Genomic DNA, 21,374 nt, shown 5'->3' on the forward strand with positions numbered 1-21,374 from the left:
TTGGAATCTTGTAAAAATTATTGAAATATTTCATCAAATATAAAAACATGATTGACTTCCTAAAGTCATGTGTAGAGTACTGTATACATAAGCAGTGGCGGATCTACCCAGTTTGAACACTACCATTTCAGAGGCAATATTATTTTTGCACAATGGCCGGCCCCTCAAAACTATTGTGTCCAATCAGGCGAGATGCGCGGCTGCATAGAAGATGATCATATTGCTGATATACATGTATTCTACACACTTATTATAAAATCAATTATTTTTATCCAAACTTTGATGGTATTTTATTAGTTCATGTGATTAATGGTAGGTGCTTTTTATGGAAATTGTATCATTTTCAGGCCAGAGCAATCAAAACAAGTTGTCAAATGATGTGAAAAGGGTAGGGAAAGGGGGAGAAGAGAGGAGTTTAATATCAAAGGTGAGGGAGTGATGGGTGGGAAAGTTTCAAATGTGAACTTATTTTCATCCAACTTTGATATTTTTATTAGTTCATGTGATTTAATGGTACACGCTTTTTATGGAAATTGTATCATTTTCAGGCCAGAGCAATCAAAGCAAGTTGACAAATGATGTGAAAAGGGTAGGGAAAGGGGGAGAGAAAGAGGAGTTTAATATCAAAGATGAGGGAGTGATGGATGGGAAAGGGAAGGAGGCGGAGGACCAATAGAAACATAAGAATAGAGGAAAATGTTGAAGAGAAGGGGAGAATGATAGAGGAAAGATGGATTTAAATATGAAAGGGGTGGGAGCAATCTGTATTTAATGGAAGGGGAGTCGGGACCAATACCAGGACGAGGGAAAGGAAGGAGGCCGGGAGGCAATACGAAGTTGGAAGGGAGGGGAAATGGTTTCTTTTTTATTGGTCTAATGCCTATTCGTCCAATTACCAACTTGTCTCCTATCATTTGGTCTACCAGCATCAGTTCGTCCACATGGTCTAATTGCAAATTTGTCCATTCACCATTTTGTCTAATAACCAGTTGTTCCAATAGCCATTTAGTCCATATTTGATTACAAATTGCTGTATTATTTATTTAGATGAACGCTGCCATGTCTTATTTTTCAAATGATGTTATTTCTTTGGATTTTATATTGTTTTTGTATTGTGTTCATAATTATGGGAAATATGTCAAATAAAGTCAAATATCAACATATTCTATTTGGTCTAATTGGACTGAATTAAGTGGTAATTGGGTGAAATGAGTGGAAATGAAATGGACATCAGACCAACTGGTTATGAGACAAAATGGTCATAGACGAAATGTTGTATAGACGAAGTGATGATTGGATCCCGGGGGGGGGGGGGGGGGGGTGGGGGGGGTACTCGACCAAAAAAGTAGTAGGTGTGTGCCGCGGGCGAGACAAAAAAACGGGGGCCTTGGAGCGGGCTTATTGCAAAAAGGAGGGCCCTCGGAACGGGCTTCGGAACTACAAATGTTTGTGAAAACGGGGGTCCTTGGAACGGGTCGCCTGCGTGTGAGTTCGTATGCATCCCTATGGAACATGCATGCAGCTAGCCCGGCGGTACGGGCGCCGGGTGCGCTAGCGCAGAGGCGATGGTCGGACAGCGGTCTGCGGCCGCTTTTCACCAAAATTGCGGCTCATTGTAGCAGATCAATACGGCCGGAACGGCGTAACGGAAAATATGCGAAGCTTCGGAGCGGATTTTTTTTTCTTCTTTTTTCTCGCTAAGAAGAAAATGCTATGCTTTGGAGCGGCTTTCTTTGTTCTTTTTCTCAATAAGACAAAAATGCTATGCCTTGGAACGGAAAATTGAGTGTAAAAATGGGGGTCCCCTCCGCGGCACATACCCACTATGCATTATATACTGAGTGCCCCCCCCCCCCCCCCGGGGATTGGATCAAATTGTTGGATTGAAAATGGACGGAATGGCATTAGACTAAATGAAGGTAGACCATGTGATGAGTGGACAAGTTGGCAATAGATGAATTGGAAATTTACCGAGGAGATGGAGGGGTAGAAAGAAATTAAAGAGAGAGAGCCCTACAGTGAAAGTTAGAATAGAAAATAGGAATGGATGTGATGTATAGAAAATGAAGAGGAAGGTGAAGAGAAGAGATTGAGGCTAGGGAGCAATAGGAAGATAGGGGGAAAGAAGGATGGGGTAGGAAGGTAGCAAGAAAGAAAGGAAGGACGGAAGAGGGATATTGAGAAACAAGATGAAGCGGGGGGTGGGGCGCAAAGAGGGAGACTGATGAATGAAGGGAAGATGAGGATAGGTAGCAAGAAAGAAAGAGCCCCATTGATGGAGGAAAAAAAAATAGTGGATAGTGGTGTATCGGATGGAAAAATAAAGTTGGACAAGACAGAGGGAGGCTAAGGATTTATAGGAAAGGGTAGAAATAGGAATGGTGGGTGGTGGACAGGGAAGAGGGATATTGAGAAACAAGATGAAGCGGGGGGTGGGGCGCAAAGAGGGAGACTGATGAATGAAGGGAAGATGAGGATAGGTAGCAAGAAAGAAAGAGCCCCATTGATGGAGGAAAAAAAAATAGTGGATAGTGGTGTATCGGATGGAAAAATAAAGTTGGACAAGACAGAGGGAGGCTAAGGATTTATAGGAAAGGGTAGAAATAGGAATGGTGGGTGGTGGACAGGGAAGAGGGATATTGAGAAACAAGATGAAGCCGGGGGGGCACAAAGAGGGAGACTGATGAATGAAGGGAAGATGAGGATAAGTAGCAAGAGGGGAGCCCTATAGATGGAAAAGAAAATAGAGTGGAAAATGGGAGGGAAAGAGGAAGGCATGGATAATTTGGATAAACATGAAGAGTGGGGTGGGGGGTAGAAAGGTAGCTAGGAAGAGGTGGCAATGGACAGGGAAAGGATTAGATTATGGAGCAAGTGGAAGATGAAGAAAAGGCATAGACAGGCGAGACTGAAGAAAGGACTGAAGAAAGAAAGGAAGACAGACTCATCTAGAGGTGAAAGGAATTGTGGGATAGACATGAAGACAAAGTAATTAGAGGAAGAGAAGAAAAATGAGAGGAAGAATGAAATGTATACATACATGTATAGAAGATATGAAGGTCTGGGAGACAGGTGCAAAGACTGCAGTGAAAAGCATAATTATCATTCCTCATTTGTATCACAACTGTTACACCCACAAATTATACGAATTTTTCACTTGTCTCTCTATCTCTCTTACTTTAAAAAAATCTTTCTGGGGGCAAATCATACAGCCGTTATCAAGTTCTTGACAACTGGTATATGTGTATAACAATCAAAGTGGGTCTGTCATTTTCAACCTTCTTTCAAAATCTGAATTAGAAATTATTAAAGATAAATATACATAATTATACTGATGTTATTTTACATCTAATGCTAGAAGTTACAGCTAATTTGCCTCCATTAAAATGAGATACGACCATTTAATTATAAATTATTTTGCTTGAATGTCAGAAAAATGCTCCAACTTTGGCACACTATATAACATATTTTTGTCAAGTAATGCACAACAGCTTTACAAAACACCATCAGACAGGGTTGTTTGATTTAAATCATGTCGATTTAAATCATGATTTAAATCGCGATTTAAATCACTTGATTTTTTTCAAAAAAATCACTGATTTAAATCAACTTTTATGAAAAAAATTAGTTTTCTCTATTTTCTCTTCTTCTTAACAGATACTTTCAATGTAATCATTTTCATTTCTGTTCCACATGCTTTAGAGATACTTTTAAAGAATGATACACCCTCATGGAGTCTGATTTAACACCACTGTTTTATTTTCAAATTGTAAAACAAGCAAAACTGATGAAAACAACAAGTTTCTAACGAAGTATGATAAATAACTCTCTGTATGTGTGTTTTCATCCGCTTCACAATCCCCATCAACTCAAAACCACATAGTTTGCACTTTGCTCTGCATCCAGTTGCAGATTTTGATGGCAGTTTCTCAAAAAAGTACCAAATGGGGTCTGATTTTCTTCCAGACATGATTCATGCATCACAAAAGCTGTAAAACCCTTTGTTTATTAGCTATTACCAGCTGTTAGTTGGGAAGTCCCCCATGTGATAGTTCTAGGAAATATTCCTAGCTAAAATCCCCCATGTGATAATTCTAGGAAATATTCCCAGCAAGAATTCCCAAGGGCAGTATAGGAACCCTAACAGGCCTTTAATAATGTCAATTTTGTTGGAAATTCTCAAGTTCTTTGAGTACTTCATGCATTGGAGTAACACTTCAGATGTTTTGAACTGACTGATATAAAAATTTCAAGAGTTTAAATGTATACATAATACATAACTTTACTTGGGCTTCCATAAAATGTCCCTCTCTATAATGCAAATAAATAAAAAAAAATAATAATAATAACCTGTATATAAGTGGATTATTGTGTCAAATAGTACAATACACAATGTTCAAAAGACTACTTGACCACTATTATTGGTGTAAAACAGTTTAAATATAGTTTAAATCTTGTTAAGTGTGACCATTATTTTTCATTGGAAAAAAATCAAATAAATCTGATTTAAATCATAAAAATCCGATTTAAATCATAAAAATCCGATTTTTTTGATTTTTTTAAAAAAATCAAAAAAATCAACAACCCTGCCATCAGATAAATGATCAAAAGTGCAATGCAAACCGATATTTCTTAAACATGTTGAGGCAATATTCGCGGGTAAGAAATTTTTAGTGGAATACAAAGCTTCAGACCAAGTCTTCCTCCTTGACGATGGCAGAAAAATGAAAATGCACCTCTAAATATATGAAGCATGGTTTTCAGCTGCACAGAAAAAAACAAACATAAGGTGACTTGTAATAAGGAGCTGAAAAACCAAGTACCTACCACATAGTTTGGATTGTCTTCCTCATCACTATGATTGGCAAAAGGGAGCAAGTGACAACCTACTGGTATAGAGTTCTAATTCTGAATTGAATGCAGGGTGCAGTATTGAATACATTGGGAGTAATTTAAAGGTACATTTTGCAAGGGCTGCGGAAGTTGGGGTGGCTTCAACCCTCCCCCCACGTTCTTCAATAAACATGTACAAAATCATAAAATTACTATGTGAATGTGATATTGTACATGGTCAGCACCCCCTTCCAGCCCCCCCCCCCCCCCCCACACACACTTTCAAATCCATTCCACATCCTGTTTTGTTCTTTTAAAGGAAATACAAGCTTGGTCACTTGCTTCTTCCTGTCCAACTATCCAATGGGAGTCTCTATGGAACACCAAGATTCATGAAAAAACCCAAAATGACATGCACAGATTCTGACAAATAAACAATTCATTTCAATGAATTACACATAATTCTGACAAATTAATGATTTATTTCATTTAATTGCACTGTAAATGATTACAATGGATTACAGGGAGTGTGCATTATTGGAAATATCAAAGCTAAACATTTTTTTTTTCGTAATTCATAACAATAATTCATACTGTATGTTACAAAATGTACCACAGTGTAAGCATTAATAATGAACTAGCCTTGAAAATATTACACAAAGACTACATTTTAAAATAATGAAAAAAAGCTAATAAAACAACATGTAATTGAACAAAAGATCCTTGGAGAACCCGGATTTGCTTGAAAAGGAATGCATGAAATTAGCATGTGCTGATGATCATTGAAGTTAATTCATGCAAGCATGAAGTATTACATTAAATTCCATAAAGTTTTAAGTAGAACATGAAAACTAGAGTTGGACAAAAATGAAAATGTGTAAAATCCTTTAGCATATCATAAGTGAAGTCACTCAATTTTGATGAGAAAATAATGGATGCCTTTATGATTCTCCTGATATTATTTAATTAGAATGTATTCACAATGGAAATATTCCAGATTTTAAATAAATCTTTATCAAGCACATCCAATGGGGTACAGTTCCGGAGCTGGCACCATATGTTTGGCGATTACTTTCATTATTCAACCAATTTTCTTGATATCAATCAATCATTTGTGTCTTGGCAATCATTAATATCAAGAAATTAAGAAATTAGATTAAATTAAAAAATGGCTTGCAATACATACACATCAGCAATCAGCATAATATGCTGGTCAAGTACATGTACTGGATGTATTTAACTACCTGAAATGACAACTAACTTCAACTGTTGGGGAAATTAAATGTTACATTCAACATCTCTGCAAGCAATATCTGTATAACGGTTCTTGTCAGAGTCAATGTCCCAGTCTCCTGTTGCTTTTGTGCAGTCCTAAGCAAAATGGTGGATTGTGGCGTAATTGAAGGTGCATTTACTAGGTACTGTAAGATAATCGTTCGACCCACTCTGAGTTCTGTGGGTACACTTTTGTAGAAACTTCTCTCCTCTGAGCGTAGAGTATTGAAAATATCATTTAATGTTCATGAGTGAAAAAAGAAAAGAAAAAAAAAAACAGTAGCTGTAACGTCCGTCCAGTTTATTTTATTGAAATCAGTTCAACATCGAAGAGGAGAGTTGCATTGGGTGGAATAGTAGAAATATCTGTTAAGGAAAACAATTGATATAACACAGAATTTCATCATTTCAACTCCAAGATTATTCAAAATACTTTAAGTATTAAGAAAATATTTAAAAAAGTAGGAGGGTTTGATTAAGATAATGTACAAAGTACAAGTAGACCTATCACTACAATCTATGATTTTTTACATGGGGGTGTTGTGATGTAGTGGCTCAGTCACTTAAACCAAGCGTCTAGGGTTCAAATCCAACCCGGAGCTAATGTCCTCCGGCAAGACACCAATATCCAAGTATGTCATTCTCTGACAAGGTGCAACAGTGATGGATCCTGACCGGGGTAATAGTAATGTTAAAGGGGAATCCAACCCAAATAAAAAATTGTTTTTATAAGGAAAAGAAAAATCAGACAAGTTGATAGATGAAAGTTTGAACAATATTGGACAAACAACAAGAAAGTTATGATTTTATAAAAGTTGTAAATATTGGTAATCACTATACCCATGGAGACTTCACATTGGCCGCATATGGGATGTCATAGTGATGTAAGGCAAGGACTACTCTTCCATGTACTCCAATACGTATAATGGCTAAAATGTCATTTTTCCCAAAAGTTTTATTTCAAATTAATATTTTTCTTTCATGAGGACATAAAACAATATACTACCTGGGTTATATTTAAATTACTGCCCCAGGGGAATGGGTACTTAGGAGAAAACCACAAATCCCTGATAATAAAATACATGGCCTATGGGAAAGTTGTCCTTGCCCCTTGTCATAATTTACTTATCCAGTTGCCAATTTGAAATCTACATAGTATAAGTGATCTCAATTTTGAAGCAGCTATAACTTTCTTATTGCTTGTCCGATTTCTTTCAAACTTTCACCATTCTGTTTAATTTATTTTTCTCCTTCCCAACACAACATTTAATGGCCAAGGCTGGATTCCCCTTTAAGTGCTTAGAAACACAAAGTATTAAGTGCTATATACATGTAAATGAAACTTATGAAGATCTGCATTTTCAGACAATACAATATGTGAAGTTCTATATAAAAACTAACAAGTGACCATTGAATATTCATTCTAAACCTCTTTCTTGGAATTATACCACAAAGAATGCAGTAATTGTGGAATGGGCATCATCTCATGTGCAGAGACTCAGAATAAATACCAATACATGAATAAATTACAGAAATCTTGTTGATAGTGAGAAAATTAGAGTAACAATAGCACATACTTTGTTATACATGTATCTCCACTTCTAAAACCAATAATAAGTCACCTAAAATGAATTTTGAGATTTTCACCGAGGTTGAGATTTTCGCCGAGATTGAAATATCACATCCCAAGCTTAAAAATAATATATAACTTGTCAAAATTGATGATAGCCCTCACATGTACTTGATTGAATGCAGAATAAATTCAGGGACAGCTGCGCAATGGAGAAAACAAGGTTTTGAAGTTCAAGGTTCACTCAAACACGGGTTATGCACTCTGTGCAATCTTGTCGAAACATTCAAGCAGTCTGCAAAAAATGGTGTCAAAGATACGCTTGTATCTTGAATTTTATTCAACTTTACTACTTCAAATTTGGACGGTATGATGAACATTTACTACTCTTCCAGATAAGCTAATTTTCTACTTTTGGGCAATTCCATGAAATGATCAACTTTTTTAAACATCCGACCCCCATTTTTCTCAAGTCTTACTTCACTTTATAAACTGATCAAGTCATGGTCCTTTGAGAACATAACAGACTGTCAAAAGAACAAGAAATCAGAGACAGAAAATTTCATGAAGGTCCCACATATAGGGGGTCGGACGTACATATTTTATGGAATTGCCCTTTTAGTTTTTTTAAGACTAAAAATGACTTATTTGGCTATATCTATATACAGAGAACTTTCGCTAGTGACTTATTGTTAGTTTTGAGGTGGATGGCTACATATTGTCTTGTAAAGGATATGTTCCCTTGATGCCTTCGGCCCCGTATGCCATGTCAGGTGGGCAAGTCAGCTTGCATTGCTGTCCTACTGACATCTGCAAAAAAAGTAAAATAAATCCATTACAATGTAATTATCTATACTGAGAACTGCAGTGCTCTACATGTATCCCATGATCTGGGTACCATTTCATACGGACTTGTAAGACCCTGGAAGACACTACCCTGGATGGTACTACCTTAGATGGCTCTGCCTTGGATGGCTCTATCCTGGATGGCACCACCTTGGAAGACACAAACCCCGGCTGGCATTACCCTAGACAACTCTACCCGGGATTGTACTACCCTAGATAGCTCTGCTTTGGATGACTCTACACCAGATGACTCTACCCTGGATTGTACTACCCTAGATAGCTCTATCCGAGATGGCACCACCCTGGAAGACACTGGTACCCTGGATGGTATTACCCTGGATGACACTACCCTGGCTGGTATTACCATAAATAACTTTAAACTGGAGGGTACTACCCTAGATGGCTATATCCTGGATGGCACCACCCTGGAAGACACTACCCTGGATGGTACTACCCTGGCTGGTATTACCCTAGATAACTCTACCCTGGAGGGCACTACCCTAGATGGCTGTATCCTGGATGGCACCACCCTGGATGACACTACACTGGTTGGTATTACCCAAGATCACTTTAACCTGGATTGGACTACCCTGAATCACACTACCCTGGATGACCCTTCCCTGGATGGTACTACACTGGATCACTCTAACCTAGATGACACTACCCTGGATGGTACAACACTACCCTTTTGCTCTGGATAGCACTAAATGTGCACAATTTATGGAACTTAACAGTGCCTAAAAAAAAGTTAATGCTTTGAAAAAAAAATCCTTAAATTGTGTAGCACTGTAGGCCATTGCGATAATTTGCTTTACTTATAGTTCAAGCCGTGATTGGCATGAAATAGGATTGATTTTTTTTTCTTTGACATCAAAGCATGGCTTAGTGTGAGGAAACAAGCATGAAATGCAAACCCCCTTTAGAAGACAAAATGTAATGAAAAATACTGGATATGTCGGAAATGGAAATTTCTTCACATTGATTTGTTTCACTTTATGCCAACAGATCAAGCTGGCACAAACAACCTAAAAGGGTTAAAATGCCCATTATGGTAGCAAAGTTGAGCTGTGATCAAAAACTTACGTTAGAGTCGCTGGTACCAGTGAGATGAAACCAGGGATTGCGCCAGTGTATTTATGACCCATCTTTTAAACGGGATGTAAAGAGGTGTATGGCCACAACTTCCCTTTGCAATACTCTTCTTTCTTTAGCTCTTCCCTGTTCTGCCTATTTCTATTTTTTGTCCTCTTCATTATCTTTTTCTTCATTACTTGACAAATCTTGGGGTGTACAACTCTACCCGGGATTGTACGGGTAGTGGCTCTGCTTTGGATGACTCTACGCTGGATTGTACAACCCTAGATGGCTCTATCCGAGATGGCACCACCCTGGAAGACACAAACCCTGGCTGGCATTACCTTAGACAACTCTACCCGGGATTGTACTACCCTAGATGGCTCTGCTTTGGATGACTCTACACCAGATGACTCTACCCTGGATTGTACTACCCTAGATGGCTCTATCTGAGATGGCACCACCCTGGAAGACACTGGTACCCTGGATGGTATTACCCTGGATGACACTACCCTGGCTGGTATTACCCTAGATAACTTTACCTATAGCGCCACCCATGGAAGAAACGTACCTGAGCTACTCCTTCATCCCAAGCTTTGATGACTTGTCCCTTTCCAATCTTAAACTGGAAAGGTTTACCACGATCCCTTGACGAGTCAAACTTCTTCCCATTGGTCAAAGTCCCTGGTGGAAAAAACACAAAGTGACCAATGTTCATCATTACCATTTCAATTTATCCATATGACTGCCGACAGCAAATAATTTTAAAGCAATAAATGCACTACAATACAAATCTGACACATCCGAGAATGAATCAACAATGGTACGCCAGGCTTCGCGATCTGACACGAGAGTTGGTAAATCAAATTATTTGTATCCCTACATCAATAACATGACAACTCAGTTTCCATTTGAAAGCTCTGACAATATATCATTAGCTTCAGTATAATTATGTAGGTATACATACATGGAAAGGATTTCCATGTCCACAGGTGTACATGAAGGGGTTATTTCACATAGATTACCAAATGAACAAAACTGACATATATTTTGAATGAAAATATATATATATATATTTATGCAGCATCATTCTTTAAAAAATTTCCACATTCTGTTCTCGTAATTTCGTAAAGATTGCAGCATTTTTAAATATGTAAAGGCAAACAAGTTTTAAATATAACTCTTTGAAACAAATTAAGAACTGCTATTGCTTGCAAACCAATCAATATTTCCACAACAATAAACTTGAGAGTTTGAATCCTTACCTGTGTAATGGACTGTTACGGTTTGGTTCTTTTTAGGATAGTTTGTTGCTGAATTAAAAAGGAGAAAAATACATGAATAAGTCTTCAGGTCAGACAATGTGAGCAAAATCTAAACGATTCTTGCCCTTTCAATAGGCAAGAACTCTTAACTTATACTTTGGACACACAAATTATGACTTTCTTCAGTATATATTCTGGAGCAATAGTCTAGGCCCGAGAGGTGTTACTTTATCACAAAGATTTAAGTATGACTTAGAGTCGCACTTAAAATTGCGTATAAATAAAGGGGCATGACTGCTGCGTATTAATCAATAAGATGGCAAATTGCATGTTATGTACGCATTGACTTCAAGTGCAACTATATATAGTTGCAGTTAAATGCATACCTAAATCTTTGTTTTAAACACCCCCCCCCCCCCGAAAATATATTTTTAAAATCGAATGCACAGTCAAATGAAGGACTGGCCTACTACTAGATATCTAGTACAAATGCACAGTCAAATGAAGGACTGGCCTACTACTAAATTATATCTAGTACTAACAGAGGCGCACGGCCAATATGGGAGACTCTCCCCAATATGGGAGATTTTCATTGCAAAAGGACAAAAGAAACTACACCAACAAGATAGACCTCATTTTTTCCACCCAAATTTTATCTCAGAGGTCAGAAGCCCATTTGTTTTGTGTGTGAATGACAACAAAAATCCTCATGAAACAAAAGTAGACAGTGAAAAGGGGTAATTTATCATGAGGAATCTATTTATCACACTTCCATTTGCCGCTATTAAGGTGATCCTTTTTATACAGCAAATGTAAACAAAGAAAATTGGACTCCCAAACAGGAGACTGTCTCTGAAATTGGATACCCAAATTCTTTACAAAAAAGTCTCTGATAGTGGAGATAATCTCCCACATGAAAGACAGTCTCCCATATTGGTTGTGCGCCTCTATTGACTACCGTAATAAGAAAGGCAGGGTGCAGTGGGGGACCGTGACCTGGAGGAGACAAAGCATTGGAGGGGCACTGTATTGTTTGTGAACAATGCTGTGCTCCTCCATGCTTTGTCTCCTCCTGGTCACGGTCCGCCACTGGCAGGGTGGTTGCAGTGAACAACTCAACAAGTGGCCTAGGACTTGGTTACGTCACTGACTTGTTCACTGAAACCATCCTGCCTGTGGGGGATCTACAACATGCCTTATAACACAAATACACAATTTTGTTTAATTCATTAAAAACAATTTTGTAACCAAAATACTCATACAGTTTCAATTCATTTTTCATAAGTAACTTTTTGTATTCACCAGGCTAGATTGCTCAAAATCTTGAATATTGGGCATATTTTTGTGTAGGCCCTCTATGTTTGGTGGAAAGTAAAACAATTATTAAACAATCTACATGAAGACTCTAATTTAATTCTTTTTAACCCTCAATCTCCCGGGGTATTTTGATTCTTGTCATTCCCGGGGGGGGGCCCCCCTTAAGATCTCAGCCGTGGATTGGGCGATCACAACGAAAATTTGAATGATGGTAGAGTGACGTAATCTACGCAGTTGAATTGGTAAATTTCACTGAATTCATATATTTTTATTTTATATGAATTAATTACCGGTATGCTAATTTATTCATGAAATCCTACTTTTTGCTCTGATTCACTAAATAAAGCTCCTAGAATGCTATTTTTTGGTGAAAATATTCTTTAAAGCATTCCTAACAATATGTGAATAAAAAAAATTCTGGTACCAAGACCGATTTCTTATGTATTTTATTGTTTTTTTAATTTCTTATGTATTTCTTTGTTTTTTTACTTTTGTTTTTTTATTGTTTTTTCGATGGAAATCGTTCCAGACTTAATTCTAATCATAAACAAGGCAAAATTAATTAAGTTTAATCATTAAAAGTAGAAATAATGATACATTTATGAATTTTGGCCAAATACACAATTTGCATTGGATTTGTACATGAAATCACGTTTATGCAGTCAGACTGCAGGTCCCAAGAAAGTGGCTTCTTTCATCCAAGTGATATTCATGACTTGAGATGTTTTGCATATTTAATGAGCTTGATGCGGACCAAAACACCTCTTTTCATTCGGTCATTGCTGCTCTAATTGTGCATCGAATTTCATGAATTTGGTACCATTGTAAAGAAGAAGAATCATTCTTTCAGGTTATGTGTTTGGATCTATTCAAAGATTTTGTAATATAGGTTAAAATTTTGATCTAAAATATGCTACAAAAGAAATATTTTCACCTGACAAAAGCTGCTATTTTCACACTTTATTTTTGTTTGAGCCCAAATGATTTTTATATCATGATAAAGCTGAATATTTATGCTTTGAAATGATATAGGTTTCAAAATAAGAATTGGTTTAATCGGGTCAAGATCACACTTTTCATTTGCCAAGTACATAAAGCAGTTTGAAAACAAGAATACTGCACTCTGATTGGTCAAAGAGACCACACAATGGCAAATTCCAACGGTCCCAGTGCCTGGGTTCGTGGGAAGGTCACACTTCCCATATGGTAATCTCCTCAAATACCCCGCGCCTGTAGTTCTGTGAACCTTATCCAGCCAATCAGAACTCTGGATTTCATGCAAGTACAAAATTTCAGAAATCTCGTCTTGTACCTTGTTGGGAAAAGTGTGATCTTGACCCGATTAAAAGGTGCCGCATATCAAGAGTGGTATTGTGAGAAAGTACAGAAATTCAGCTTCATGGTGATATAGATATCATTGAGGCTCAAAATAAAAAGTTTTGCACAATTTGCAAAAGAAAACAGAGGAAGAAAATTCAGTTTTGAGGCACATTTTCAGGCCAGAAATTTACTTATTTAACAAAATATTGTATACAAAATAAATGACTAATATGAAAGAGTAACTTTTACTCTATCTGATGGTGCAATAATATTTCATTTAACTTGAGGTTAAAACAGGTAAATTCTTTGAGAAAGAAAATCTCACGAATCACGAGATTTTGCAAGGAGGAGGATTCAGTCACGAGATGATTTGGATGAATCTGGCCTTTTTGCTCATTAGCATAGGGACCTGCGGTCTGACTGTATGAGCAATTTTGGGTCTGACATGCACTTACATAATGTTGCGTAATGTCGTAACCGCGTACCCGGGCGTCACAAATTTGGTCTCAAAATTTGCGCGAGACTTAAAAGTAAAAAGTCAGTGAGCGGCGAGGTCAGAAAATTTTGCGCAGCAGATATATCGCGAAAATTGTCAAGGGGGGGGCCATAATGGCCCCCCCCCCCCGGGAGAATTAGGGTTAAGTTAAAAGAATTCAATTTAGATCTACTTGTAAAAGAGCCAAGTCATATGATGTATAGTTGTAATGAAAACTGACAGTGTCAAAAAATCAAGCATGTCCTCAATAATAAGAGAAAATAAGCCAAACATTGCTAACCTGATTTGTTATTTCACCATCTAATGTTAGTAACAAACAGAGTAGATCTACAACTAGATCTAGACCCCCTACAAATAATGATCACTTGTTCACTGCAAGGCACCAGTGCTTCCACTTTTTAACAAGTGGAACGCCTCTGGCAGTCTCGCCTGCATTACGCAATTTAATATAGCAGCAGTGCTAACTTTGAAAACTACTATAAAATAATCATTCACAAAAACATCATTCATATAATGACATAATACCACGTTCATTGACCATAAATGACATTTGAACAGAGACTTAAAACTGTCAACTATACCCATGTCCACATTTCATTCACTCTATCCATAAACTTTCAAAGTTATGATGGCAGTGAGTCATCATGGCACTTCAACAATTACCCCAACATGGCCTAAGTTTATTGACCTTAACTGACCTTTGGCTTGGTTTTGTGACCTGAAACTCACAGGGGATGTTCAGTGATGCTTGATTACTCTTATATCCCACGTTTTATGAACTAGATCCATAAACTTTCACAATTAGGATGGTAATTCAACAAATACCCCCAACACGGCCAAAGTTCATTGACCTTTGACCATGGTCATGTGACCTGAAACTCGTACAGGATGTTCAGTGATACTTGATTACTCTTATTAGGAGTGGGCTATAAATGGGTGATTTTTAGTTTTACTGTGACAACAGTTTTTTTGTGTTCCTTTTACCTTATCTCAACATGAAATGACAATATTTTTTGTCTCGGGTCCGAGAAAAAAGTGTGCCGGGCCAAAATCCAAAATGGCCGCCAAAACCCCCCAAAATCACATTTTGGGCCACAAATTTTTTATTTGATGGTCTTTTTCTCTGGTTTTGGTGTCTATTCATATGTTTCTGGGGGCAGGGAATATGTTTTTCCTAAACTTAGTACTTTTAAATCATTATTTGTAGTTATAAGGTGATTTTACTTAAATTTACCACTATTTAAAGCCATTTTTTGGGAGGTGGGGCTGTACCCAATCAGGTAAAAGGTAAAACCGACAACAGTGAACAATAAAAATATTGTTGTTTAACGTTAGGGGGTCAATTTACTATTTTATTTAGCCTTTTTACTTGCCAAGACAGAGTATCGTTTTGTTTCCAATACTTGTTAAGGGTAGGGTTTCACACGCCAATACTTGTTAAGGGGTGCATTTTCAGAATATGGAAAATACGTGTTTAGGGTGCTTTTCGAGACCCCATGGTGGCGCTAATGCAGTTTCACACCGGTCGATTACCAGCCTACCTCACCACCAGTAACTGTTCACAAGACACAAATGTCCTACTCCTAGCAATTAGTCTCTGTCACATTTTGAGGTCAATATACGCACCGCTTTTCCAAATATCGCGATTGGGAACGGCTGCATTTCGGCTTCGCTCTTGACATCGTCGTGCGAATCTTCAGAGTCAGACTCAGTCAGGCATTGCTTCGCTTGGATACGCCGTGCACCGTAATGTTGATATGGACTGAAGTTAGCAACCAAATCATGCGAACATGCTGCGAACAAACTGCCGGCACCCGGCAGGCGAGTCTTTTGGTCGCTAACTTCAAGTTCAGTAGTGAAAGTACCATTATTTATCAACATAGCGCCTTAGCGGCGAAGCCAAGTGAAGCGATGTTGACGTTATCGATCGCGATATTCGGAAAAGCAGTTAATTAATATTGACCATGTTGACCTTGGGCTTGGAATGCGACTGAGAGACTTGCTGATAATGGCCTGGGATATGACATTTGCCACTCACACATGCATGCATGATTTGTGAACAATTTTTAAAGATTCTAACGTTACTGCCTGGTAAAAATAGTAATCGTCGGGTGCGAAACTGCATTAGCGCCGCGCATGGTATCCATTGGCCTGTTGCATGACGAGATGAGCGATACGTAGGAACGTCCTAGGACCATTCTTCCGAGATAGGAAGATTGGCGACAAATCAGCGCTTTCCGTTTCACGAAGGCAATTTTGTCTTTCAAGTCCGCGACATCGTTTGATATCGATAGTATCGGAAAAATATTTAGTCTTCATCGTCACCTGAACCTTTTATTTTGGAATGACGACTTTTCATAAAATCATATATATATTTCAATAAAAGGGGATCAAATAATGTTTTATTTATTACCGATTGTAGAATTGATGTATGGAGCGTACTTTATGAGGTAAAAACAGAAAAAACTTTCAAGATTCACAAACATAACTGGATAAAATCGAAATTTTCATTATTTTCTTTATTTAGAACACGGTGTCCTTTTAGAGACACCTTTCATTGATATTTCAACGAAATAGACCCTTGTCTGACATAAAAATTGATTTAACTAAGAAATTTCGACATTTTATTAGTTCAATATACTGATTTTTTATTGAATACATATATATATAATGATGATTTTGCAAATTATGCGTTAATAAGTTATCTGTTGAGGTAAAAATAGGGTTTGAATGTAGTAAACAAAATCAATAGTGTCTGATTGTATGAGACTAAAATGGAAAATATGAGAGGCTGCCTGTGAAAAATCTAATTTATTTATTTTATTTGTCAGATATAACGCAAGAAATACAAATATGAGTGTTTAGGGTATAAACATAGTACCAGTTGCATGATGAGTAACAGAAGACAAGGAAAATATGCAAACATGTCCAAGTGGATAAAGTAGTGCTTTGCAATAACAATTAAAACATAGAAAAAGGTGTGCAATCCGCAATGGAAAAAATACTATTTACAGAAATAATGCTAAATATTACAATGATCATAAACATTGGTCATCTCTAAAGTCGATCACTTAATTTATGGAAGCTTATATAAGAATATAAGGTTTAAGAATATAAAAAATATATATGTTCAACATTTCAAAGTTGAGGAGTATAGAGACTACATTATTGCTTTAACATTACATAGGGGCCGAAAAGGGCCTACCCTACGATTTAAAATGCGCCTCTTCGTATGGACTTTCCATAATCTTTTCTTTAATGAACTAGCTTAATATCCTCATTTGTAATAATTGTGATGGATTCGTAAGCTATAGGCCTAATCTGTATCTTAAATTCAATGAGCTATTTTGTTACTGCAGATTTTTTGCTTTGTTTCACTGTTTCACATCTCCAGTTAGCCCAAATCCGACAATTAATTTTTATTGATTAAAATTAATCTCAGCAAAAAAAAATAATTATAATGAAAATGAAATAAAAATAAATGAATGATTTACCATGTTTAACATTTTAGTTTTGTATCGTGTTTTTTTTTGCTGAACGTTATAAACACGTTTTTACCTTACATAGGCCCTAATTTATTTTAAAGAAATTTGTTTTCATGTTGTTTAATTATCTATAATGAGAAAGCATGAGGGTCAGAGAGATAGTGCCACCCATTTCGATATTTAAAAAAAAAAAATTAATGGAAATGGTGTGGGGATAGGACGGAGAATAAAAGAAAAAATATTTATAAAAATATTTGGGCCTACAATTACCCCCGGACATAATGCCCGGAGAAGTTAAAATGACATCTGTTTTTGGTCGTCTTGCCGTGCAAACAGACGACCTAAAATTTATGACAACTAGCCCCCATATAAAAAATAACTTAGGCCAAAAATGTTTAAAGGTGATATGTCAGTGTGGCTTGCCGTAAACGCATTTTCTCTCAATGCCGACGGTGGCGGGCGGTGTGCAAAGAAGATCATGCCTACGTAGGACATGTCTGGAGGTGTCTTTCCAAGACCATGTACAAGGACCATTCTTCGTATCGCCCAAATCGGCTTTGTGAAACAGTTGAGCGATATCTCGTTCTTACGTAGAATGGTTCTACGAAAGACCCTTTCATGCAACAGGCCCCATGAAATGTCCACTCGTCAATCATGAAAGTGCCCCCCCCCCCCCGGGAAATATTACCGGTACCGTAGGCGTAGTCCGTACACGAGTTGGTCTGAGGAGTTATTGTTAACCAAAAAAAAAATAGTTTTCAGCTGTTCTGGCTAGCCTACGTGGGTATGCAACTTACCGTCACCATCCTTGATTGTTTCAATTTGAACACGTCCCATGATTAATGTAACAAAGAGTACTTTTACTATGAAGTCTTTAAGTCAAAAAGTGATCTCACTGCACTGCGAGTACGAACACATTTGAGTACATGCCACAGTAAGGTGTCGTCAAAAGTAAAATACAGTGTGAAAAAATAAATCGATGGTATCAAAGTGGACGGGGTAGGAAGGAAAAAAAAGTAAAGTTTTTTTTCGCCGGTACCTCTGTCCATCAACATTTCGTCTAACAACCATTTGGTTCAATCATCACTTCGTCTTATCACCAGTTCGTCTATGACAATTTCGTCTTATAACCAGTTGGTGTAACATTTTTTTTTCATTTTCGCCTAATTAACACGACTTGCGCGATTTCTCTCTTTCGTTATAGTGTTGCAATTTTACGGCGTCATGCAGTGCCCTCATAAGTTCCGCCTGCAGCCGGATCCGTACCTGACCTGATCATACCCCCTCCTCCGGCCTCTCATCGGCCTCTCCCTCTCAAATCTTAAAATTTACCCAATATGTATTGTTAATTGCTGTATGGGCTTATACGAGAACTTTCAGAGGCGCAATAAAGGGCAAAGAAAAAAAAAAGGGAAATATTTGAAATATAGAATGCATATCAAATAAAAAAGAATCAATTAAATTCAGGGACGAAAAAAAAAAATGTTTTTTTTATAGTGATACCTCACAAAGGGCGCGTTTCATTATAGAGCATTAGGCCTATGATAATGTGAATATAATTTTGTAATGCGCCGGTATCCATCATAAGAAGATGCTCATGGCTCAACAAAATGCCCTTATTTTATTTTCCTTTTTTTTTTTGGGGGGGGGGTAGGCCTATGCCCCTCCCCATCAATTCTGGTGAGAAAGGAAATGACGCTTATTGCAATTACCTTACCTTAACAGACTGAACAATCTAGAAACAAAAAGGGGCATTTATCAAAAATGAATAAGGGCAAATATGGGGCACATATTGATCAGAGGCGAAGGGGCGCACTGCAAAAGAGAAATTTCAAAATAAAAGGGAAATGAGGCCAATAAATTAACACATTTTGAAATGAATTTAAAGATGCTCATGCAGAAAAAACAGGATGTTCATTAAAATTAAATAAACTGCCGCTGATTTGGCATGAAAAAAAATCAGCGGTTGAATGAAGGGCGATTTCTGATATATAGGAGAATGGTTACTTATAATAATATAATGCAAATAGTAGACTTGTTAACTGCAAAAAAAGGGGTGAACGCTGCATTTTTTAGTACAAATGTCCCACTTGGCACAAATGTTCCTTGAGTCAAAAGAAAAAGATTCATCCAAAGAGACACGCTGTATCTATGCAAATAAGCAAGTAATTTGCATAAATTTGCATATTATGTCGATATAGTGAAAACAAGTATTTTAGAATATACATTTAACCAGAACTGCCCTAAAATTGGAAGTAAAGACTTAGGGTAAGAAAGGGAAGAAAATTGTCATAAAATGATTAAGATATCCTTGTTTATTATTACCTAATTTGCATAAATTAGGCAAATTATAATTCAAAACAGAGTATTTTTTCATGAATCCTCAACTGTTTTATAAATAACAGCAATTAATACACAATGTCAACATTCTACATGAAAGAGAATATATTAGCGAAAACATCGATATGCTTCATGACAGCATTGGTGTCTTAATTTGCTTAGAAAGAGGGCAAATATGTCAAAATGTATGACGTGATATTACGCTAAAACGAGACCAAAGCAACCTCTATGTCACAGTCACACTCACGAATCCTACAATAAAGCGATCAATGGTATGTGATTCGAGATAACACAATCCCAACACAATAGCTTCCATCGGCTTCTCGTATCGGTTTTGTTGGTGTGTCTGCCACACCGTAATCTATGATATATACAGGCAAAATGCATTTCGGTATCGGTAAAACACCATTTGTTTTATTTGTTTCTAATGTGTTCCCCTTGGAAAATTTACAGGAGACATTGCTTTGCAGGTTACTGCTTTAATGAAGCTCTGGACCATGAATTCATGATGACTGTACCCTACCTCAATCCATATTTTATTAAAATATATATCTTTTGGAGACCCCGAAGTGGCAAAACTGCATTCCCGCTACTTTACAAAACCAGATTGACTTGTATTATCGACTTGGAAAAGAAAGATGTATGAGACACCAGTCAACATGTTTCCTGAAGAAAGTTTTTGTGTTTATTTCAGCCTACGCCCACGGGAGCCTTCTGAATTTAGCCCATCCCTTCTCCTTTTTTCGACACTAAATAAAAATATCGTGTTTTAAAGCCATCGGCAACGCAACTTGCGTTTATTGGTATAATAAAGCAACTTTTTATGTCTATATTTTATATTTATCAATATTAATATCATTATTATTGTTATAATTATTATTATTATTAATAATATTATTATTATTATTACTATTATTATTATTATTACTATTATTATTATTATTCTAATTATTGTTATTATTGTTCTGCAGTTTGTATACTGCTCTAGCACAGTAAAGGCTATAACCCAACAGAAGCATGCCTAGGATACCCTTTCCCCTTTTGGTTGTATGCATTCAAAAATAGTTTATTGTCTTTAGAACTCTTAAAAGTTTACTTTTGTTTGTATTGATATCTTAGAATAGATTGAGTAGAAAATACTGTACAATTGACATGTAGAGGAGCTGTGGTACATTGAAGAAAAGCCACACGTAAGCTCCAAACTACTCAAAGCCCTTTATTGATTCCACTCTATGTTAAATTTAAATATTTTTAGAGCCCAATCGGAAGAAAGATGCATTTCTATAAACTGCACAGTAAAGCCGCTTTACGTTCTCCTCTTGGAGAAAAAATAGAAGGCATTGTTTTATATCGCATAAAATAAGTTCGTGTATATGACCATGATGACGGTGGCCTGTCGAAGTTGCCCAACCCTTTATTTTGTTTTGACAATATATATTTAGAATATCGTCTAAATGAAGCCCTCATTCTGGAAAAGGGCACTTATTAAAGGCAGCATCTACATTGCAGGCCCTAGCACCCGGAAGCGGGGGCTGAAGCACCCGCAAGATTTT

The 21,374-nt window shown here is 37.0% G+C and overlaps 1 protein-coding gene across 2 annotated transcripts; it reads right to left on the bottom strand.

Moving 5' to 3' along the window:
- Positions 1 to 5,305: 5,305 nt before the first annotated feature.
- On the bottom strand, positions 5,306 to 18,733 carry LOC129280141 (peptidyl-prolyl cis-trans isomerase FKBP1A-like). Of its 2 annotated transcripts, none has more exons than XR_010296203.1 (5): positions 18,279 to 18,422; positions 10,864 to 10,911; positions 10,170 to 10,282; positions 7,394 to 8,488; positions 5,306 to 6,798 (listed from the first exon to the last, which is right to left on the bottom strand). XR_010296203.1 is itself a non-coding variant. In XM_064111874.1 (5 exons), exons 1-5 carry the CDS (start codon positions 18,316 to 18,318, stop codon positions 6,410 to 6,412), a joined length of 330 nt encoding a protein of 109 aa, XP_063967944.1. In that variant the 5' UTR covers positions 18,319 to 18,733; the 3' UTR covers positions 5,306 to 6,409. The 2 variants fall into 2 exon arrangements, 1 of the variants encoding a protein (XP_063967944.1); XM_064111874.1 differs by having other exon boundaries at positions 5,306 to 6,464; positions 8,415 to 8,488; positions 18,279 to 18,733.
- Positions 18,734 to 21,374: the final 2,641 nt, after the last annotated feature.

Source organism: Lytechinus pictus, chromosome 17, assembly GCF_037042905.1.
Source record: "Lytechinus pictus isolate F3 Inbred chromosome 17, Lp3.0, whole genome shotgun sequence".
Taxonomy (NCBI): domain Eukaryota; kingdom Metazoa; phylum Echinodermata; class Echinoidea; order Temnopleuroida; family Toxopneustidae; genus Lytechinus; species Lytechinus pictus.